This window comes from Centruroides sculpturatus, unplaced genomic scaffold, assembly GCF_000671375.1.
Source record: "Centruroides sculpturatus isolate CEXI.00-Female unplaced genomic scaffold, Cexi_2.0 scaffold414, whole genome shotgun sequence".
In the NCBI taxonomy this organism is placed as follows: Eukaryota; Metazoa; Arthropoda; class Arachnida; order Scorpiones; family Buthidae; genus Centruroides; species Centruroides sculpturatus.
Window position 1 is genome coordinate 12,921 of NW_019384735.1, and position 26,028 is coordinate 38,948.

Below are 26,028 nucleotides of genomic sequence, written 5' to 3' on the forward strand. Positions count from 1 at the left end.
TTTTTGAGAAACTGTCCACTCTCCATCGTTACACATTTTCTTTGACTTCAATGTTGCTAGACCTACAAGAATTCTCTTATACATACATGAATTTTAATGGAAACTTTAAATTTCTGATTAAATTATGAAAAATTAAATTTTTTCCCCAAAAAACTGACATCTACAAAATTATTTCAAAATGTACGTACATAAGATCTTCCATTCTATGAGAAAGCTGATTTGAAAATCTGGCAATATTCTTGATAATAATTGCCAGTTGGCAAATGATACCAAGTGGCCAGAGCCTAAACCTGGGAACAAATCTGAATAATCAAAAAACCCTTAGAAATTTTCAGTAGTCCATTCTAGATACATTGAGCCCCATTCTTCACCACACAACCTCCCCATTGGGGCCTGGCTAAACCCCACAATAGACTTCATAAAATGGCCCTCTTTAGTAACCACATTTCAGAAAGAGAAAAAAACCCAAAAAATACTTATTGTTGCCAACTCAGTGTTTTTGATGCCAAATCTGGTGTTTTTGGTTAACTGTTTAGCAACCTGCTTGTAATATTTAGCTGTGTCTAAGCTTTTCATATAATACTTATTACGTATAGTACAGTGTATTATTATTCTGTATTCTACTTTTTTACTACTATTAATCTGTCTAATAGGAAAAGTCAATATTATAAACCAGTTATTGTGATAAAAAGAATAAAGATTGAATAAATGCTTAAAAGTGCCACAAGTTTTTCAACAATTTTTTACAAATTATTTTTTTGCTCTCGATCTTTGCATTTCAAAATCAGCCTTTCCTAGTTACTAAGTCAGTCTCATCTATAATGTAAAGTTGACAAGTATGAAATTATATACACTCATTGGCAAAAAAAAGTTATGCACCAAGGTGGAGGCATTGAAGCTGAATGAAATTTTACTAGTGCAAATGTAACGACTATAGTAATAACTACTAATAAGTGATTATAGTGTCATAGGCAAATGAATAATTTCTTGTGACACAATGGGTATAATTTAAATCAATCTTCAGTACCTTCTAAGACCTCCTCTTGCCTTGGATACATGTGATGATATGGTCAGACATGGAAGTATACATGCAGTATATACTATCCTGCAATTAGATTTATTTACAGATGTTACAACTGCTGTTCCAGATCATAGATGGCATCCCATATAGTCTCACAAACACTCAATAGAACAAATCTGGAGATGAGACAAGTCAAGAAAGTGTGGCGATATGATGAAGACATTGCCACACTGAGACACCTGAGAAACTGTAGCTGTACGAAACTAAGTATTATCTTGCTGGAAAATAACTGTTTAAAACTCTGTCATGAAATGCAACACAAGGGCACAGAATTTCCTGAACTTACCACTTTGCTATCAATGACACTTGTACCACTTGTATGATTCAAAATAATATATGATATTGAAAAGTATTAATAGATGTCATAATAGACAGTAATAGAATCTGATACATCTCTTCACAACCTAATTCTTAATTATGAAACATTTTTATAACAAAATACTGATAATGATGAACTAAATAAAGTCCTCATTTTAATTCTTCCCTTGAGTGTTACAATACCTTGCAAACAGCAAAATGATCTGGATGATGGTTTTTAAAGCTATTGTATATGTGTTTTATTTTATCAACTTTATAACATGCATCAAATTGTTCTTCAATATATCTTCCTCTTATGTTCTTTTTACTCAAATAAAAAATGAAAACATTATAACACTTTACAATTTTATGAAATTTTCTGAAATTAGATGCTGAAAGATTTACTTTAAAATTTAATTGTAAAATCATTCTGATAATTTTAAATTATTGACAATGAATGCTATAAAACAAGCTTTTCATAAATACTCATATTCAAGAATTCCTCTTATATTATTCTAAGTCAATCTAGAGATATAGACTTAGAATAATCAACATAAGTTATGAAAATTGCATTACATATAGTTCAATCAACATAAAACTTGCCTGTCACTTACATTTTTCCAATTCTTTTGGATTTGTCTTGAAAGAGTAATAGGTAGGAAGTTGTTCTAAAGCACTCATTTTTTGTTGTTAATGAATTCAATATGAAATTTAACTTTTTTTTTTTTTTTTTGTATTCTTTTGTATGCTTTCTTGTTTAACCCATAAAGGGTAAATGTTTTAACAAATTTTTTGCAGCAGAACAAAACGATTCTGTAGAACATTCAATGCAGAAAAGCTGAAAATGGCAATTTTATCATTCTTCTTGATCATTCCACAAAGTATGCAAGTCAGATTGCTAAAGTATCATAGTAAACAATAAAAAAAATTTGCCAAAAATCAAACAGTGAAGATGAGACAAGTTTTATTTCACTGATAAAATGTTCAAAAAAGGACATTCTAGGAACAATGGCAATTGATGGCTTTGATTATGATGTATAAACAATCCATGGTTTCTATTTTGGAGAGAAGAAAATTCTATCAATTCCTAAATTACTGCCTGATTTAAAAGATCCATTTTCCTTGGAAGAATGATACATCACTTAAATGTATTTTTCTTCTTCCAAAAACAGTCCTTCCACAAATAAATATTATGTTCTGTATCTGAAAAAGAACCACCCTATTTTACAAATAGACCAGTTTAATTAATTTACACATGAAATTGTGTCAAGAATCACAGCTAAGTTGGCCAGACAATACAGTGGTACCTCATATTCCAAATGATTAACTTTGAACATTCCAGAGTTCGAATGCTAAATTCAAGAGAAGTTTGAGTTTAAACGATGCTTCTATATTTGAACTGCATACACAGTAAAAAAATGAGCTCACTGCTTAAATGCCATCTGTTGTGCATCCAAGCTGTCTCTCACCATGAAAGAATCTCTTGCAGTTTGCTCATGTGTTTTCAGTGCTTTTTTCACTTTATTTTTGGTGTGTTTAGTTATTTATATATAACTCATACCCATTAACCTTGGCATCCAAGAAGAATGTGGAAGCAACAAAGCCTAAGAAGATAGTTGTAGTACCAACAATTGAGATGAAAAAAATAACTTATTTTACGTTCTTGAAACTGTGTCGGTGATTATTTTTGTCGTTTTGAACACCATATAGTGTAGATACATAAATACTAGGCAATCTTCATTTTAAATTTATTCAATTTTTAGTTGAATTTTTAGTTTAGTTAGTTTTTATTGTAAAGTATGAAAGCAGTACCTGTACAGTGAATCTGATAGCCATTTAAACATGGCTGCCAGATTCACTGTACAGGTCACATATTGCATTTATTGGTGACACTCCATCAGCTTTGTCATTGTTAAGATGCCAAAGTTGACAGTGTATGACCAATAAATGCAATTTTCATTGGGATGCAATTTGAAAAAATTGTAGACCTATAAATTCCTACTGTCATTGTCTGTCTGGCTGTCTGTCCTTCCTTAATCTCGAGAACAGAATTAGATAGATATAAGCTGAGATCAGATATGGAAAGTTTGGGGGCAGGAGGCCCCAATTAACTATATACAAACTTCCAATTTGCACTCAAAATTACATTATTTCAATTCAAAACTTTTCCCCTTATAGCAGTTAATAGATGACCAGCATGGCTCTATTGTTAAAGAAGGAAAAGTATGATGTACAGAAGCAAGACTATACAGTACTAAATCCAGAAGTGGAGAGCATATATTTTGAATTAAATAAATTTAAAATATGATTAAAAATTGCAGCCCAGCATTGTGATCATGTCACAATAAATGATTGTTCATTTTATCAATAAAATTCATAAGTTTTGCATTATTTTATTTCCTTATAAATACATCTAAAATTATGTATTATGATAAAGATTTTATCTAACAATAGTACATGTTATAACATTCTAGTTTTTCTGACAATGCACATTTTGTTGAACACCTGTTCTTTATCAGTTGTAATTATGAAAATTTAAAAACACATTTATTCACTGTAACTAGTTTAAAAAATACATTTACTGTATATAAGAGTTGTCAGGAAATTCTATTTAAAAGGCAGTTTTGTATTTACAATATGTTCAGTATAAGTCATTTTTAAAAGTAAGAACACACAACATTTGCACATAACATTTATCCAGGTGATGACTGCATTGACTGGAGCCATTTCAAGGTCAAAACCACCATTCTTTAGACTGTTTCTAGAAAGTTCTGAGCTTCTGTATGCAGCAGTTAATATCTCTCAGATATATTTACAGAGAAACATGTCAATCACTAATCTTACTATCATATTAGCCCGAATATAACGCGACCCCAAATTTAATGCGACTCCGAAATTTTCATAAAGATACTGTATTTAGAAAAAAAATAATACTCATAAAAGAATTCAAAGAAAATAAAATTCAATCATATAAGCATTTATTTAGGTAATTATAGCTAATAACACAGGTTACATTCATGTCAATAAAATTAAGTAATGTAAAACAAAATTAATATTACATAAATAACAATAAAAAACGGAAATGTTTATTCAGAATCTGAACTGTTTTCAGAATGAGAACTCATTGATGTCACATCTGTATCATCAGTATTTTCATTCACGCTTTCAGTCTCCCACAAAATGTCATCTTCTGTCCTGTCCCATTTAAATCATTGGAAATGCAGCATTTTCTGAAACCTTTAACTATCAATTCAGGTTCAATCTTCTGCCAGGCAGTTGCAATCCATTCTCCTAAAAGAGAGACTGAGGTTTTTTTTTTATTTTTCCTGAAGGTGTCAATGGATGATTGCCCGATAATAGCCAATTGTTGTATTCTTTTCGAAAATTCTCTTAAAATGGTTTATTAACCACCACATCCAAGACTTGCAACTGAGAAGTCATACCACCCAGTATTATTACAAGATCGGAATTCAATGCCTCAATTTTTTCCTTAACACTTGTCGTAAGGTGGCCTCAAAATGCATCAAGGACTAGCATGGAGCGGGAGTTTCTCAGAGAACCTGGCCGTTTCCCCATATCACATTCAACCAGTCTAATACTAACTCCTCTGTCATCCAACCTTTTTCTTGGACCCAAAAAACAATTCCTGGACACAGCTTTTCTTTGGGCATTGTTTTACATTTCAATATAACGTAAGGTCAAAGCTTTTGTCCATCAGCAGTAACAGCAAGCATAACAGTAATTCTGGACTTTTCATAACCAGCTGACTTCAATAAGACCGTTTTTTCACCTTTCTTATTTACTGTAAGGTCGGAAGACATGTCAAAATAGACTGATGTTTGGTCTGCATTTCCCATATTTCCAAGACTGTAGTTGTGCTTTTTGCGTAATAATATAACATGGTGCTGATAAGCCAACAATTTTTCATTAAAATTGTCAGGAAATTTTTGTGCAAGAGTTGTCCACAGTCGTAATGATAAACTGTTCCTTTTCATCATTCTTCTACACCAACCCATACTTGCCTTAAAGTCCTTTCTAGGAATGTTTAAATTAGCAGCCTCTTCTGACGCTTTAAATCTTATGACTTCACGGGATATTGGGCACCCTTCATTTCGCTTTTCTATTACAAATTTTAACACTCTCTGCTCAACTTCATTAAACCTTCCTTTTTTTAGGTCCACTAAAAGATTTTCTTGAAGAATTTGCATTCTTATATTTCCTTAAATCTTTTCTCCATAGGCAAATGTTTACTTCTGGAACTCCGTATTTCCTCGAAGCTCTCAAGTTGTTCGTTCTTCCTGCCTCGTTTGCAATCATAATTTTAAAATTCATATCGTAGGTTCTCCTGGTACCTTTATTTATTTGACTCTTTGATGAGCTTTTTTTCTCAACACTACCTTTATTACTCACACTCATTTTTTATGGGCAATAAAGAAAAAAGTAAAATAACCATCGCTAGTCACTAGAGCAAAAAAACAAATGAAACAAAACAGTTGCGTGAGACGTTAACAAGCAGAGACATAGCCTTACTATAAGTAGTATTGCATAGTAGCGCTATGCAAACAAAAGCGCAGGCCTACTAACTAGATCACATGGTTGTTTTGAAGTGGTCGGTCAAGCTAGGAATTGGTCGGACGTTCAGTCGCATTTCAACCTCTGTAGGAAAATGTCCTTGTTTATATTACATTCCATTACTTAAACCCCGAATTTAGTGCGAGTAGATTTTTTAACAGAAAATAAATGGTCGAAAAATATCGCATTATATTCGGGCTAATACGGTAATTGCAAGGTACCCTAAGTAATGTTTTTTGAATGCAAAAAACATTTGACCTCCTGAAATCAACTTATTGAGGTATGGAGAAGTTATGAACAAGAAAAATGTGCATTAGTGGTGTTGAATATTCAAATAATGAAAAACAAATGTCATTATGAACCATGTTCTGAACGTCCATTTGTCATTACTAACAAGTTGAAAACTGATGTGATGCACATATTCAGAAAAAGAGGCAGCTCACTATGGATGAACTTAATAAGCTATTTCCTATTGTTTCTCAATCTGTTTTACAAAACTGTCACTATTCACTGGTGAAGATAAATAGTGCAAATGCTCAAACCAGAACACAAACAAAAACAAATGGCTGTAGCATTTTTGGAAATTACTACAGAAAAGGGAATGAAGTTTTAGATCAGTTAATAATAGATTATACATAGGTCTCTCATGAAATACCTGAAAGCAAATGGCAGTCTTTTGAATGGCATCACACACATTCTTTGACAAAACTGAAAAATTTCAGGCAGACACTTTCAAACATGAAAATTGTCACAATGGTTTTTTTAGGACCAAAAAGGTGTTATTTTAATCAATTTTCTGCCTCAAGGAAAAACAATCAACATTGACAGGTATTGCAAAATCTTGAATGAACTACAGCAAGCTATCTGAAACTATTGACCTATTCACTAAAGGAGTGTGTATCTGCTTCACAACAATGCACATCTAAACACTTCTATAAAAATGCAAAACTTGATTGTAAAACATCTAGAAAGTAAATACTGAATCATCCTTCATGTAGTTTGCAAATGGTAAATTCCAATTTTAATTCTTTCCCTAAGTTAAAGGAATGTTTTGGGTAGAAAATGATTGTATATATTCAGAAAACTGTCATCAATTTGTTAAATAGATTGGCAGCAGACTTCTTTAATGAGCATCACAAAATCAAGCTTGTCTCTCATACAAAAAATATATGGATGTAAATGATAATTATATAGAAAGTAAGAAACTTGTATTTTGTTGTAATATTGGGTTGTTCAGAAAGTTCGTTTTTTTTCCGTGGAAAAAAAAAACAATATTTTTATAATAAATAAATATTTTATTGAATTATATATCGACCATTTTGGTCAAATACCTGTTGTCATCGTTTCTGGTAGTAGCATGATTTCACATTCATAAAAGTTTTGATCGTTGCTTACAAAAAACTGATCCAAGTGATTTTTGACATTGTCATTTCAAGTAAATGTCTTACAGTTAAAAAAAATTTGTATAGACCGGAACAAGTAATAATCTGAGTGTGCTCGATCTGGCGAATATGGTTGGTGTGATAGCACGTCCCATCTAAGTTATAACAGTTTCTGACGAGTTACCAAACTTGTGTGAAATTTGACATTATCGTGGTAAAACACTACACCTGTTTTGTTGATCAATTCTGGCCGCCTTTTCTGTTTGATGATATTACTCAATTTGTTTACTCGATGGCAGTACACTTTCGAATCAATTGTTAAATTGTCTGGTAAAAGCTCCAAAAAAAAATTTCCTTAAAATCCCACCAAAGAGAGCATCTCTCTTTAAGAACATGTGGAACCCATATATCAAGCTTTGAAACGAAACCAATTTGTTTCAAGTAATCATAAACAGTTCAATTTGACAAATTTAATCTCTTAGTGATTTCACGTGTTGTTATTCGGCAGTTTGCTTCAATCAGTACCTTTATTTTGTTTTCATTGGCTTCAACTGGCCATCCAGAATGTGGTACGTCTTCAATACTGAAATTGCCAGAACGAAATTTTGTAAACCAGTTTTGGCACTGTCTTTCTCTCAACACATCTTCTCCATACATGTACCACAATTTTTTTCTTGCTTGAACAGCATTTTGATTTTTTGGTAATAAAAAAGCAAAATATGCCGAAAATGATGCTTTCGATCTTCCATATTTGATGGGACACAAAAAATAAACAATTGCACAGAATCAAATAAAATTTTTTACAAATAAGCCTTAAAATGCTAGCTGTCAAAATATATAATGATAATACAGTTTAGAGTGAAAATGGTGGGAAAAATATGACTAATCCGTCTAGTGGTAAAAAAAACAAACTTACTTTCCGAACAACCTAATACTAAAAATTATTAAAATACAGTACATTTTTGCCAATCCAGCCCTCAATAATCCGGTACCTCAATTAGCCAGTATACCCCACATTGTGACTGCCTATCACTTCAGTTTCCATGAAAATGTTAACTAATTTCACACATCCATTTTCCTGTTTACTCAGATTTCATTTCAATGTACTGTACAATAGTGTATGTCAGCAAACTGTATTTTTTGCCTGTCTGTGTCTGAAAAGAATCAGTAACAAAAGGTGATAGGTAACATCATTCAATGCCTTTAGGCAAGCTTTAGTCCTATACATACTCAGTAATCAGACAATCTTGCTAATTGGCAACATTGTGTGAAAGAAATGGCTAGTTTGCCAAGATTCTAGTGTATATTAATTAAAATGAATAAAAGTAACTTAAAGTTCAAAAATATTTTTAAAAAGTTAAAATATAGAATAGTCTCCTAGCTAAAATTTATTTAACTTTTTATTGTAATTTGTTACCTAGGAATCGGTGCCAATTGAGTATTTTAGCTTGGAGATTATATTTTAACTTTTTTAAAATATAGTTATTTTTATTTGTTGTAACCAAATAACCGATCCCACTGAATAATTTACTATTAACTTTTAAATAATGTATGCTAATTCTTTATTTCTTCATAGCAAAACAGTTCTTACTTTAAAAATGACCCTCATAATAAATACAGTACTTCGCTTTTAGACATTTACAACTCACACAATCATTTAAAAGGACATATTTTTCTTTATCATACTGTAAGAGAGTAATCGTTGGTTTAGTAAAAAAAATGGTCTTATCAAAAAATTTGTGATATTTCTTTTTTAAAGATTGATTAAAAATCTATGAAAAATTTAATATCTTATTCTTAACACAAAATTTTTCATATATCAGAACAATCTATAGTGAGAACTGATTTACTTTAAAATTTGAAAATTTAAATAATGAAATTAAAATATATCATCAAATAATAATAAGGAAACAAATAATTGCTTTTCATATTAACTTTGTTTTTTTTTTCATTGTTGTTGTTTATTTGCTAAATGTGGTACGTCTTCAATACTGAAATTGCCAGAACGAAATTTTGTAAACCAGTTTTGGCACTGTCTTTCTCTCAACACATCTTCTCCATACATGTACCACAATTTTTTTCTTGCTTGAACAGCATTTTGATTTTTTGGTAATAAAAAAGCAAAATATNTGGACAAATAACTTTTTGATTTTCGAAGTTTTATTATAATTTTTTTAAAGTGAGTGGTAATTTGAAATAATATAACACTGAAATTATTTTAAAAAGGTTTCTATTGATAAATTTTGATTACTAAAATAGTTTTTTATCAATACTGTTATTTTATATCGAGAGAGATAACACGGATAGAATTATTTGTTGAGTAAAATGAGGCCTGATATATACTGACAGTTTATCTTGCTGTTGAGAATATTCAAGTAATTTTAAAATATGAAATAAGTTGCACTCATAATATCTGATGAAATAATATTAAGTTGCTTTGATAAAATTTGTTTTAATATTTTATTACTATAAAATTAAGTTTCCAAATACATTGATTACACTAGTCTACATGATTTTCAGAACAGTTACGTCAGTAATTTTTTTATAATGTATTTTTCATACTGAAATGGAAAGTGTGATCAGAAATGCTCTATCACATCATGTTATTTAATTATTTGACTTTAAGTGCAGTCAGATGTTTGATCCCAGCCCATGTAAAAATGGCAAACTTTGACTTGTTCCTCTTGTGGTGGTGCACATTTTAACACGTTTTTTTATTTAATTTTTCAGTCGTAAATAAATTTTTTTATTTAAAGTAAAGATTTTGTCAAAAAAATTCTTAAATTTAAAATTTCAATTTCAAAAGTCAACATTTTTACATTTACATTTTTACAGTTCAGTAGTTTCGGAGAAAAGATACATCTAGATATGAGTAAGATTGCTGACGAAAGAAGAGCCGCCTGATTGGCACCAGTTTATAACCTATTTATTCTGGCACCACGCTTTAACCAATGAATCATCGACCATGAACAAAGACATAATATTGGTCTTTGAAAACACGTTATCTCAGTGCAGTTCAAGACATTGGCAAATGAAGTTGAGTGTGGTAATCTGTGTTCAATTGCAGGTAAAATAAATCTGGAAATTTTTTTCTTATTTAAATTTTACCTCAGCATTTATTGAAATATGCGACGGCAAACACATTCGTGTACAAATTCCCCGGATATGTTTTTGTTATGTATGTGGCAAATTTGCAACAAAGTCAGCTTAGGCCCATTTCAAAATTGATGAAAACTGCCTATGGACTTTATTTAGAATGTCCACTCAGAGATCAAGACAAACAATGGGCACCGCATTTAACGTGTATTAGGTGTTATATCAAGCTCACGCAGCGGTTACGAGGGAAAAAGGAGCATTTGCCTTTTGCTATACCAATGATTTGGTGAGAACAAGCAAATCATTATGATGACTACTACTTCTGTTTAACAAAGGTCAGTGGTTTCTCTACAAAAAATAAAAGTAATATTGTGTATCCAAATATTCCATTGGCTATGAGACCAGTTCCTCATGAAGAGAATTTACCTATTCCCATAGCCCCAGCTTCTTGGCAGAAGATTTCTGATTCTGAAGAGGATTGTTCTAATGCAGTGGCACAAGATTCAAGAGACGAAGATTTTATACCAGAAAAATCAAATAGTGAACCACATCTCATTTCACAAGTGGAACTAAACGATTTGGTTTGCAACTTGCATTTATCAAAACAGCAAGCAAAAGCGTTAGGTTCATGCTTAAATCAGTGGAATTTATTGCATAAGGATACAAAAGTTTCATTTTTTAGACACAGAAATAAGGATTTAATGAAATATTTCACCATGGCAGATCAGTTGTGTTCCTGTTATGATATAAATAATTTGATGTCTGAGTTGAATATTCCTTATAAAGCTGATGATTGACAGTTATTTATAGACTCGTCAAAAACAAGCTTAAAAGCAGTGCTACTGAATAATTCAAACAAGAATTCTTCTTTACCAGTAGCACATGCTGTTGGTTTGAAAGAAACATATGAAATTATGTCATTAATTTTAAAAGCAGTCAATTATTAGTGCTCACTTATAGGATATCTGTGGTGACCTAAAAGTTATTGGTCTTCTTCTTGGACTGCAAGGTGATTTTACAAAATACTGCACTTTTTATGTCTGTGGGACAGTCATGCAACAAGTGAACATTATGTGGTTGAAGATTGGCCAAAAAAGAGACTCCTGGGCAAAACAATATTAAATATATTCGTCAACCCTCAGCAAGTAATTTTGCCCCCTTTACATATAAAATTGGGGTTAATAAAAAATTTTGTTAAAGCACTGAATAAAGAAGGACCAAGATTTAAACATGTAAACCAAGTGTTTCTTAGGTTAAGTGAAGCTAAATTAAAAGAAGGAATATTCGTTGGACCTCATATTAGAATTTTACTTAATGATGAAAATTTTGACATAAAGTTGAATAACGTAGAGCTAAAGGCATGGAAATCATTTAAGGATGTAGTTAATGGTTTTCTTGGAAATAACAAAGCACAAAATAGTGATATTTTAGTAAAAAATCTCCTGCTGAACTATAAAAATTTAGGCTGCCGGATGTCCTTAATCTTCTTGCATTCTCATCTGGATTTTTTCCCACAAAATCTGGGTACAATGAGTGATGAGCAGGGTGAACGGTTTCACCAGGACATATTGCAAATTGAGCAGCATTAACAAGGGAGATGAGACAAATCGATGCTGAGTGACTACTGCTGGTTTCTGCAAAGAGAAGATCCTACCAAACACCAAAGAAAGAAGTAATTATCTGACTCCAGTTATAAAAAAATTTTAGGTACTTTTTATGCCTGTTTTAGTTATGTTATACAACAGTTTTTTACGTAATAAGCAAAATAAAATATGAGTATTGGAAATTTATTTATTATTAGCATTGCATGAATTTAATATACCAATAAACTTGGTCACTGTGGGAGATTCACATTTTTCATCAATTTTTTTATGGTATATAACAAGAATGTGGTGGGTGATGGAAAAAAACTGGCTTCATTTTCAGATTCAGCGAACAAAAAAAAATAAAATTCAATTATTGCTGTTCCGAAAAATTGTTTTCAATTTGTAGAGTAGTGTTATTATTTCTAACTTGTTTTCATAAATGAATAAGCTTATTCAATTATTTTGAATTAATCTCTATTGTTTTTTATAAATGAATTTAAATATTAAAATTACAAACTATAAAATTTTAAAACTAAGTTCAGCAAATTTAACATGCTTATCTGATTAAATTTTAACATAAAAAATTAATTAATTATAAAAACATAATAATGTTAATTATATATTTTTTTATTTAATATTTATTTATTATTATTTGATGATAAAAATCACACAGATAAATCTCTATTTAGCACCATCACTTGTTCATTGCTGAAAATGACACTAAATTGAGTTTTGCACTGAACTTGCACCGAATAATAAGAATTATATACTATAACAAAATACGCAAGTTTGAGTTTAACACACAAATGAGAGTTTGAAAGTCACAAATGATTTAATGACAATATCATTTGCAATGCAAAATCATACATTTAATAATTTACAGATAGTGAAGGATTCTCAATTAGTATTTATGAGGAAGATTTATTCACAATATTCATTGGGACTTACAAAGCTAGCAGTAATTAGGAGGAAGCTATATCAAGATTTAACTATATAATATTTAAATGTACACTCAATTCTGTTTTAACATGATTTTGATGTAATAACATGATCTGGAAAAATTCAATTCTCTTTTCACAAGACTTTTTGATTTTTTTACACAAAATCTAACATGTTTCAAAAAATTTGACTTCTTAAAAATATCCATTTGATTTTAATTCTAAGAAATAATATTCATGTTTTCTAAAAATTGGTTTTTAAAAAAATTCTTAAAACTCGTATTTATAACTGCTACACATGCTCAAGTAAATTTTAACATTTTGCAGTTTTTTGTAACTTATTTAAAGATGTGTAGCAACAATTATTCTTTCCTTCACATTTAATCCTGCAATTGAAGCAGGCAGAAAAAATTTAATTTAAAGTTTGGCAATTTGTTTGTATAATTGTATTTCTTTCAATTTTATCCAATAGGGAATTGCTTTTATATGCCATTTGATGTTAAAGCTAGGGGTATTTTGGTATTCAACTAAAAAAGTTAAATAAATAATAATAAAATAAAATTTGTGCAAATAATATAAATATATTAAATTTTGCTGATAAGTAAGTTACAGTTGTCCCTCCTCAAATTTATTAACTAAAATTGAAATATTTTAGTTAAAAAATTGTCATAATTGTTAATAATACATCGTATTATATTAATTAGTTTATTGCATTATTTTTACTGATTTCTAAGGTCTGCAACAAATTTCCTATTTTTCTATACAAACAAGTAACTTTTTACATGGTTCTTTTAATGCACATTTTTCAAGAAAATATCTACCATATAGGAACAGAACTGGATATATAAAAAATATTTTAACTATATACATAAAACCTGTTATGAAATTATATCAAAATAAAATAAATTTTGAAATTTTCTAGCATTTATAATTGAAATATACATACAATAAGAACCAAAAAAAATCCATCTTAACTTTCCTGGCAACATTTAAAACCGCATGTGGTGCCATCTGTTACAATATTTTATTTAAAGAATCTTTTTATATTTTTAATTATTATAAAATGGCAAAAAGTTTAATTTTGAGGGTAGGGATGCATTTTATACAAAATTGTAAATGCTAATAATGAGTAAAATCGTCATTAAGTCTGACCCTAATCAAGGTATGACACACAACTCCCTTTATCTCATCACACAGTCAATCTTTAAACACCAAAATTTAACAGCATCAATCTCCCTAATACACAAACCTCCCTGCAAAATTTCAGAATTTTTCAACAAAAAGCACAAGAATTATTAAGCTTCAAAGAGGGCAAACAAAATCATGCCCCATACACATATATACACATGCAAACAAACCAAAAAAACATCCATACATACAGAAAAACCTTTGAACATTTTTGCATTTCTCAATGTTTCAAGGTCCCAAGTCCAAAAATGTAAAAGTCTTGGGAATCATTTTTTTGACTGATTGCAATACTTGCCCTCTGTTATATAACAGAGCTGGGAAAGTAATAAATTATAACAGTGAATCACAAAATAATTAAAAAATCAAAATCATTGCAAAAAATTAAGCAGAGTTGCATAACTTTCCTAGCAAAAAATATTTAAGAAACATGGCCTGGATGGCTGATTTCATGAATATCTCATAAGATACATAGTATCATAAGATACAACATATCAAAAACTTACCAGAAACTAACAATTTATATTTCATATCCACAAAACATGTCATAGCACTTATGACAAAATAAAAGAAATTAGTAATGAGTGTGTGTCTTACATCACTAGTAACCACTTCCATTTTAATAGAGGTAATAGGAAGACATTTGTTAATGACATATTTTCAGAATTTTCTCACGTCACATACTTGCAATATCTGAGGAAGATAACATTTATTTTGTTAGAATTAAAATAGGTAGAAATTACTCTTAGGCAAGTAATTTGTAAGTACAGGGTAATTTAGAAAGAATCATCCAATTTCAAATTTTTATATTTTTAAAAATTAACAACGAATGATAACTACATGAATGATATATGAATGTAAAAAGAATGCATGTCTAAGTTTTTTTTACAAATGTTCAATATGACTGTGCACACTTTCCAAATTAAACTTGATGAACAATTATTTTTTTGCAGAAGAAACTGTGTTGGCATTTCATATTTGGATATGTTACAAATCTGGCTCTTCCTCAATTGAAGGAAGATCTCCCCAACTTAATTTTTCAAAAGAGGGGGCACCACCCCACTGGAATACAGAGATTCATCATTTTCTTAATATAGAGCTACCCATAATTAGACTGTTGCAGTGGATCAGACAACTTAGTGTTACACATTCATAAATTCATTCATTCATTATTTAGGTACAAAAAGTAATGTTGTGCCTAGTACTGCTAGGCACAATTAGGCAGAAGAAACAATGGTACAAATTAAATTATAGTAAATTATAACAAAAGTTCGGTACAAAATATAATGGGTGGTGAGGAACAGTAATAGAATATCATACTAATGTAATTTTATGCACAAAGTGTGCAGCATTATCACAACAACATATAAAAGTGTGATAGTACAGATAAATGTATTTAGATAATTTAAACCTGACAATGTATTTAATTCAATAATGTAGAAAAACACGCAATATTACATTCAAACCTGAAAACATATTAAACATGAATAGAAAGCTAAGACATGGTAGCATAAAATAAATGTGATGCAAAGGATAGGAATGGTGATTACATTAATGCCTTTAAGCATGCATGAGAATACAACAAATTTGCAAAGACATAGATAGAACCACAATATAATACAAGTGAAACTATGATACAGCTATGATACAATATTTACAGTGAAAAACATATGCAGAAAGATCTGCTGAGGTTGCAGTAAGTAGTAACTGATGCAAGGTTCTGCTTAATGTACACAACATAGGGAAATGGTTATTATTTCATACAGTACACCAGTGTTTATTGGGTCAAGTGAAGGTTGAGATCATTGTCAACTAGGTACCTAGCAACTAAATGTTGAAGATGAAAGTAAAAGAGACTCTGTCATTTATGAAATCCTTGTAGCTGCAAGGCCACTGTCCACTTATACAGTTGCCTCCTAGGTCTCCAGATCAGCAAAAAATCAAGTGTTTTTCCCATGTAAGCCGATAAGTCTATGCAAACTTAAACAACACATTTCTGCTGCTTTAAAAACAGTTACCAAAGATACATTGGAATTTGTTTTCAGGGAATTTGCATATCACTTTAACATTATGTATGACTATAGGAAGTATATCAAACATTTGTAAAAAAAAAAAACCTTAAACATTTGTCTTTTACATTCATGTATTACTGATCATTCTCTGTTGTTAGGTTTTTTAAAATATAAAAATTTTAAATTAGATGATTCTTTCTGAATTACCCTGTATAATAAACAGATAGTACCTAAAACTCATATCTATTGAAAACTGTAACCAATCTAAGTGTAGAACAAAATCTGCTCAAAATTTATACTCTGTAGTTATACTAATAGAAATATTTAAGATGTTTGAAAAAAATTTACAAACTAATAGTTTTCTTGTTAAAAAAAAATAATGTTAAATTATAGTCAATCAATTTTTCATATGAAATTCTGTAAACAGTTTTAATTTCACTGTGAGAAATTCCATCAACTTTTTTAGCAATTAATAACATCTTTGAAGTTTCAAATTAGAAATATTTAAAACAGACAATCAAAAAACAATCAACTCAATTAGTTATTGATAGAGCCAAATATTCAAATACCACCTTTCCTGATACAGTACATTGACTTACAAGAGCTATTATAGATATCATAGTACAGTAGAGCGTCGATTTTCCGAAAGTCAATCATCTGAAAGAATTTCAGTCGGCAAATTTAAATTTTCGCCAGTGCTGTGGCGCTTCAATCTTTGGCTATGTCTTGGGCTACTCAAATATTTTACGTTTTTGATACTAAATTAACATCTGAAGTATAATTTTTTAATGTTTTTATATTTTTCAATATATTTATTTTGTTTGTACAAAATAAAAAAATAATTTTTAACGATACAATAGTCTTTGTTATTACTTTAAAAATGTTTTTTAATTAGGCTTAACATTCGCGAAAATTCAACGCAAAGCGACACGCAACGGAGAAAAATTTCAACATCAGATATGTTAAACTATTTTTTTTCGTACATAAATCGGTTATCCGAAATATCAGTTATACGAACAACCTCAGTCCCCAATTGATTCGGTAAATCGACGCTCTACTGTATTTACAAGATTTTTACAATTGTATAGCTTATGATGTGCTTTGTGAAAACAAGACTTTTAGCATATGGCAACTTACAATACAAGATGTTTGTAAATCCAGGCCCATATTAGCAAAGTTTAAAAAATTGTGTGTAGTACCATCTGTTATGAGAGTTTATTTTAAAAATAATTCTTGTATTATTAATTATAATAAAAAGGCAAAAGGCTTAACTTTGAGAACAGAGATGAGTTTTTACTTGGTAAACAAAAATTTGTATATATTTAAAAAAATGTTCATTACTTGGAGCTTTTTGAGATATGGCCCTCACCCAAATTTTCAACAAAAGGCACAGGAATTATTAAGCTTCAAAGTGGGTAAAAAAATTTGTGCCACACACTAACATTCACATGTACAGAAAAAACCTCCAACATTTTTTGCATTTTTCAACTTTTAAAGGCTGATTCCAAAAATGTAAAATCTCGGGGAGGTCATTTTTTAACCAATCATCATACTTTCCCTCTATTATATAACAGCTGGAAAAGTAAAAATTAATATTTTTTGGAAAAAACTTGCATTATGTTTTAGTATAAAAAAAAATATAAAAAACTTTAAACAAAAATAAATTCTGTATTGCATGAGATGAAATATCTAATGAATGAAAAATACAGGAAAAAATTGCTATATTAATACCGTATTATGCAAATAATAGAATGACAATAATTAAACACTTATAAAGAATGTTTTGAAGAAAAATAGACAATTCTAAGCAGAGGAGTTCCCCTAATTATGAACAGTTTGCTATATGTCTAAAACTTAAATTTTATGCAAATTCTGAAGTTCTCTTACTGGTTGTGAAGTGATGTTGAAGCCAATCTTTAGCCAGTAATAAATGAGCCATTCACAGGTCAAATCGACTAACTCCATTTGTAAATCCTTAATATAATCGTTATTATTTTCAAATTTTTCTTGTAACTAATTTTATATAACATTATAGTAGAGCTATGCTTTAATATAACAATATATAAAAATACATTCTACAATGTTTATTTAAATTTAAAGTTTAAAGGGAATTTTAAAAAATAACTTATATAATCAATTTCTATACTTTTTGTTTTGTGGAGTTAATCGATTTGGCAAGCGAGTGGCTCAAAGAATAAATTTTTAATAAATAATTAATGTGGATTTATTTATATTACATTCCATCATTTTTCATTTTCACATGAATTCTGACATTCCATTACCGCTTGTGGAATTGAAGTTGGCAAGATTGGAGTAACAGCATTTCTCACTATTGTTTGCAATTTTTGTAAACTTTTATGATCAGTACTTCAAAAATGTGTCCAAAATGTAACCGTAAAATCTAGCAGTGGAGATAAGTATAAAAAGTGTGGTTCTGTTACCATAGAAAGTAAACTGGACATTTTAAAACTAAGTGCATTAGGTTTAAAAAAAAATGCCCACTACTAAGCAGTAGCAAGTGGGTAAATGAGCATAATGTATTCTATTAAGTACATTGAAGATCAAACACTAACAATACATGGTTATTCTGTTTACAAATGTACTTTCTAGGTTAATTTTTGACTTATAACAAAACCTCAGAAACCTAACCTGTTCATAAGTAGGGGAGCAACAGTGTTATTAAAAACTTAATTTTACAGATATTATCATCTTACCCATTGAATAAAGATTATCAAAAGCTTGATGCATTCTGATGATTTCATAATATAATTCATCATAACTGGCAGGAGATGGGAGAAATGTATCCCCATACGTAATAAACAAATTAAATATGTTAACTACCTGTAAAAATGAATAAATTAATATTCAAACATATAATAATATAATAAATTTTATTAGAACAATATTTAATTTTTAATATAAAATTAATTAATATTTTTTAATTTAGCGTTTTTCTTTAAATTTACTAAGTATTTATTTTGATTTTGTTCAATTCATAAAAGCTGCTAAGTGTGGTCCAAATAGTCCAATGTAAAATACAGAAAAATGACACTAAATCTTAAAACACCCTCAACATCGTGACATGAAAGTGGTTGGTATTAATTCCGAGCTTGAAACCATAGTATTCAGTGTGATAACAGGAGGTTTGTAGGAAAAGGGGTAAATGAAAGTTCGATTTTAATAAAGTAAATTTTACAATTGTTATTTACAGTAAATATAATTTCTCACCAGTAGTAAGAGTCTACATTAGTATACTGGATATGCATCAAATTGATTATATGTAAATAGTGAAATATATATAAGTTTCAAAGGTTTATTTATAGAAACATATTTATATAAGTCAATTAAATATTGTAATACGTAGTGTTATAAATTTAATCTTATATAACTTTTATAATTTATGTAGTTATTTACTAATAGGATTTCATGCAAAATAAATTAATATTATTAAACTATTTTACATAATTTTAGCATTAGACGTTATTCCAGAATGAAAAATTACAACAGAACGATTCCAGTTGAACCTCTATTTTTCGAAAATGTTTTCAATCTTGATTATCTTAGAAATTTCTTTCGCACTTACTGGCATTATTCCATTTACATATCTATCTTCTATATACTGGTCATCATGATCCTTCAGCATCACATGAAAAATCGACCTGCTTATAATTTCAACCGTGCATTTACCATATGGAACGGGATTTTGGCTCTTTACAGTATCTGCAGCTCTATTAGATTAATTCCAATTTTGTTCGAACAATTTAAATACTTTACTTTTTACGAACTAGTTTGTGATAAGAGTATTGTATTAATAGAAAATACACCGCCGCTTATGTTTTGGGTTACTCTGTTTGTATTTTCGAAAGTTTGGGAATTGGGAGATACAATTATGTTAATACTTCATAAAAGGAAATTGATGTTTCTTCACTGTTATCATCATATAACTATGTTGATTATGTCATCGTATGCTACTTACAAACGATCGAGCTATCTATCGATGATTATCTACGTTAATGTTGTCGTTCATTCTCTGATGTATACCTATTTTACTGTAAAATGCATGGGGATTAAGATTTATTCAACAATAGCCATGTGTATTACGGTGATTGAAATTATACAAATGCTGTTTGGGTTTCTACTTTCGTGTTTGATTTATTGGTTGCTCATAAATGAACATCAATGCGATACTCCGTTTGAAATGTTAAAATTTACCTTTGTTGTAGCTGGGTCATACCTGTGTTTGTTTATCCAATTGTTTTATAAATCTTATATTTGCAGATCTGAGATATATGAAAAAAGAGATTAAAGAAAATAATGCTACAAAGTTTAATTATTAAAGTAGTTACAAAGATAATACATTAGGAATATTAAATGATATGATATGTTAATAAATAGTAATCAAAATTTTATCACAATTTTTTGTAGTAATATAAATATTGAGAANAATTTTTATGAATGAAAAGGACCAGAATGTTCCTAAATTATATGCTGGACAGTGGCTTTTGGATTTATGTTTCCTTACTAATATCACAATGAAATTAAACGAACTTAATAAGCAGTTAAGGTGAAAACAAACTGATTACAGACTGTTATCGAAATATAAAAGCATTCATAGCAAAACTCAAACTTTATGAAAGTCAGTTAAAATCAAAAACTACAATTCATCATCCAAAATTACATAAATTTAATAGTGACAAAAACATTTTTCTAAATATTCACAAAAAAATTACTAATTTACTAAAAGAATTTCAAGAGAGATTTTCATATTTAAAAATTTATGAAAATATATTTAATATTTTCTTATGTCTATTTGAGATTGTTGTGGAATAAGCTACAACAAATTTAGAGATAGATTTGATAGAACTACAGTCATCTTCTGAATTGAAATATATATTTAAGGCCAATAACAAAGTTCAGTTTTATACAAAATACATCTGTAATGATAAATTCCCTAACCTAAAAACACACAATAAGCATTATCACTGCAGTGGAAATCACCTATCTTTGTAAATCTTTTTTCTCAAAATTGAAGATTGTTAAATGTAAAAGTCATAATAGATTGACCAATAAAAATTAAAAAAAAAAAAAAAACAATTATGATGTATAACATCAAAAATACCTGTTGATATTAAAAAATTAAGTGAAAAAATTGAAAAGCAAATTTCACATTAAAATACATACAAAATACTGTATAATTGTATATGTTTTGTTGTAAATAAATATGTGTGGCCCATATTGTATTTTTATTTTTGGTTTTGGCCCAATAAACAATTTTGGTTGGAGAACACTGATCTAAACTATACACTAGTACAATGTTTTCAATGATCACTCAAAAGTGCAGGTTATACATTAGTGTAGATTGTGGTTTTATTTTCATTTTAGCAGTTTTTTGCAGGATATACATACAATTGCCTACACTTCTGGATTTTCACTCAAATTGAAGTGTATTTTTCAATATGACAGTTAACTTATATATTACAATAAGATTAAAAAAATAGGAGACTGTTAGGTTGTTAATGTATGCTCTACCACAATGCTCAGGATACTTCATAAGATACAATTGTTCTTACTATCCATTCTTCTTAGGGTCAGCAAATTTCTTATACAAAAAAGAGGACATTGCATGAATATTTAAAACAAAATAATTTGTTATAAATATTTGTTGATTAATGTAAATTATGAAAACTTAAATAGACTAATTGGGTTTTAAACTCAAAAATAAAATTTAGGGACTCAGAGTTGTGGTGTGCAAACAGTTGGTAATAATTCTATATTACCAACTGTTTGCACACCACAACTCTGAGTCCCTAAATTTTATTTTTTTTGTCTAATTCTGATTAATAGTATGTCTTGCTCTTTCTATTACTCTAATGAATGATGAAGACAAAACTATTACTTTAAAATAAGAAAATAAAATGTTGGAACATCAATTATCAGTAATATTTCAGAGTTGATAAAATAAAATTAAACAAAAACAAACAATTAAAATTATACTCAATGAGGACATTATTGATAAAATAGACACCTGCGATTGCCATAAATAATCAGGCTATAATTTGAAAATATTAATTATAAATTACAAATAAATTTGGTACTAGAGGGAGGTGTTAGGTGCCCTCTCATATTAAATTTAATAATTATATTTAATTAATTAATTTAGAATAATTATTGATAAAAGAAGGATGAGAAGACAATACAGTTCAATGGAGGACAGTTGGTAACCCTTATTCTATTCCTTATTCTAGGACTTCTCTTAGCACATCATCTAATTACTAATTACTCTTAGCACATCATTACTTTCATTCATTAACATAAATCTATATTCTTTTCTGCTAATGTAAATTCAAGCAGCTCACATAATTAGTTCACAAATCAGTGTGCAAAAACCTGTGAAGCATCTTATAGTGGCTATTATAATAATAATTAAAAATATTCTTAACTAATTTGAAAATAAAAATGAATTCTAAATTAATACTTTTATTTTTTAATTTTTAATTAAATAAATAGATTTACTTACTTGACAGGCTAACTGGAAAATGTTATACTTCTTGACTAGATCACTTTCATGACTGAGCAAAAATTTCAGCAAACTAATAAGAGCTGAATTTATTTAAATTTGAGTTAATTTTTTCTTCTATGACAATAAATCAATATTTTGTAATTTACCTGTCCACAGTTCCTTCCAATTATATTGTAAACGAATACGACATTTCTTCTGATAACAAAGAAGTCTATGGACAACTCCTAAACATCTCCTGTGATAGATAAAGCATGTTTATTTATTAACAGTACGGTATTTTTACATTTAAAATCAATATCTATACTTACAAATACAGTTCCATAGGGAGGTTTTTTCTCATGTGACTCAAAACAAATTCAACCATTAGATCTAATAACGCAGTTGCTAATGGTCTAGATGGACCTATTCGATCCGATGGCATTTTNAATGAAAAGGACCAGAATGTTCCTAAATTATATGCTGGACAGTGGCTTTTGGATTTATGTTTCCTTACTAATATCACAATGAAATTAAACGAACTTAATAAGCAGTTAAGGTGAAAACAAACTGATTACAGACTGTTATCGAAATATAAAAGCATTCATAGCAAAACTCAAACTTTATGAAAGTCAGTTAAAATCAAAAACTACAATTCATCATCCAAAATTACATAAATTTAATAGTGACAAAAACATTTTTCTAAATATTCACAAAAAAATTACTAATTTACTAAAAGAATTTCAAGAGAGATTTTCATATTTAAAAATTTATGAAAATATATTTAATATTTTCTTATGTCTATTTGAGATTGTTGTGGAATAAGCTACAACAAATTTAGAGATAGATTTGATAGAACTACAGTCATCTTCTGAATTGAAATATATATTTAAGGCCAATAACAAAGTTCAGTTTTATACAAAATACATCTGTAATGATAAATTCCCTAACCTAAAAACACACAATAAGCATTATCACTGCAGTGGAAATCACCTATCTTTGTAAATCTTTTTTCTCAAAATTGAAGATTGTTAAATGTAAAAGTCATAATAGATTGACCAATAAAAATTAAAAAAAAAAAAAAACAATTATGATGTATAACATCAAAAATACCTGTTGATATTAAAAAATTAAGTGAAAAAATTGAAAAGCAAATTTCACATTAAAATACATACAAAATACTGTATAATTGTATATGTTTTGTTGTAAATAAATATGTGTGGCCCATATTGTATTTTTATTTTTGGTTTTGGCCCAATAAACAATTTTGGTTGGAGAACACTGATCTAAACTATACACTAGTACAATGTTTTCAATGATCACTCAAAAGTGCAGGTTATACATTAGTGTAGATTGTGGTTTTATTTTCATTTTAGCAGTTTTTTGCAGGATATACATACAATTGCCTACACTTCTGGATTTTCACTCAAATTGAAGTGTATTTTTCAATATGACAGTTAACTTATATATTACAATAAGATTAAAAAAATAGGAGACTGTTAGGTTGTTAATGTATGCTCTACCACAATGCTCAGGATACTTCATAAGATACAATTGTTCTTACTATCCATTCTTCTTAGGGTCAGCAAATTTCTTATACAAAAAAGAGGACATTGCATGAATATTTAAAACAAAATAATTTGTTATAAATATTTGTTGATTAATGTAAATTATGAAAACTTAAATAGACTAATTGGGTTTTAAACTCAAAAATAAAATTTAGGGACTCAGAGTTGTGGTGTGCAAACAGTTGGTAATAATTCTATATTACCAACTGTTTGCACACCACAACTCTGAGTCCCTAAATTTTATTTTTTTTGTCTAATTCTGATTAATAGTATGTCTTGCTCTTTCTATTACTCTAATGAATGATGAAGACAAAACTATTACTTTAAAATAAGAAAATAAAATGTTGGAACATCAATTATCAGTAATATTTCAGAGTTGATAAAATAAAATTAAACAAAAACAAACAATTAAAATTATACTCAATGAGGACATTATTGATAAAATAGACACCTGCGATTGCCATAAATAATCAGGCTATAATTTGAAAATATTAATTATAAATTACAAATAAATTTGGTACTAGAGGGAGGTGTTAGGTGCCCTCTCATATTAAATTTAATAATTATATTTAATTAATTAATTTAGAATAATTATTGATAAAAGAAGGATGAGAAGACAATACAGTTCAATGGAGGACAGTTGGTAACCCTTATTCTATTCCTTATTCTAGGACTTCTCTTAGCACATCATCTAATTACTAATTACTCTTAGCACATCATTACTTTCATTCATTAACATAAATCTATATTCTTTTCTGCTAATGTAAATTCAAGCAGCTCACATAATTAGTTCACAAATCAGTGTGCAAAAACCTGTGAAGCATCTTATAGTGGCTATTATAATAATAATTAAAAATATTCTTAACTAATTTGAAAATAAAAATGAATTCTAAATTAATACTTTTATTTTTTAATTTTTAATTAAATAAATAGATTTACTTACTTGACAGGCTAACTGGAAAATGTTATACTTCTTGACTAGATCACTTTCATGACTGAGCAAAAATTTCAGCAAACTAATAAGAGCTGAATTTATTTAAATTTGAGTTAATTTTTTCTTCTATGACAATAAATCAATATTTTGTAATTTACCTGTCCACAGTTCCTTCCAATTATATTGTAAACGAATACGACATTTCTTCTGATAACAAAGAAGTCTATGGACAACTCCTAAACATCTCCTGTGATAGATAAAGCATGTTTATTTATTAACAGTACGGTATTTTTACATTTAAAATCAATATCTATACTTACAAATACAGTTCCATAGGGAGGTTTTTTCTCATGTGACTCAAAACAAATTCAACCATTAGATCTAATAACGCAGTTGCTAATGGTCTAGATGGACCTATTCGATCCGATGGCATTTTTCTATGCCTCATTGGCTAAAAAGTAAAATATTTAACTATTGATTTTTATGTAAGTAAATTTTTAACATTTTGATCATATTTTTGAATTATTTTAAATAAAACGATTAATTAATTTTTGTTTAAAATATACATCAAATACTTTATTAAAATTTGCTTTTTTTTATTAACAAATAATCTATTTTACTAACCATTCGATGAAGTTGTACTTTAAAAACCATATTTGCATCATGCATTATAGAATTTGCATATTGATCCTAGATAAAATATTAAATAACCATACATAATCATATATTAAAACAACTTTTATATAATACAAATGTTTAATTACTTACTTCTGCAATACAAGTTAAAATTATGAAACATAATTTTGATGAATTTAAACTTGCTTCTTCTGAAATTTAATTTTTTATAAAATTTATTAATATATTTGATATAAAATATATAT

The 26,028-nt window shown here is 28.6% G+C and overlaps 1 protein-coding gene across 1 annotated transcript in view; it reads right to left on the reverse strand.

Annotated features, from left to right (window-relative positions):
* LOC111628279 (UPF0668 protein C10orf76 homolog) overlaps positions 1–26,028 on the reverse strand; it is a 78,135-nt gene that overhangs the window by 2,343 nt on the left and 49,764 nt on the right. The window contains exons 17-22 of the mRNA XM_023372027.1: positions 25,916–25,974; positions 25,772–25,837; positions 25,468–25,598; positions 25,306–25,394; positions 25,157–25,239; positions 18,864–18,990 (exon numbers count right to left, since the gene is read on the reverse strand). Of these exons, the coding sequence (XP_023227795.1) occupies positions 18,864–18,990; positions 25,157–25,239; positions 25,306–25,394; positions 25,468–25,598; positions 25,772–25,837; positions 25,916–25,974 (555 nt within the window). The remainder of the gene's footprint in view (positions 1–18,863; positions 18,991–25,156; positions 25,240–25,305; positions 25,395–25,467; positions 25,599–25,771; positions 25,838–25,915; positions 25,975–26,028) is intronic.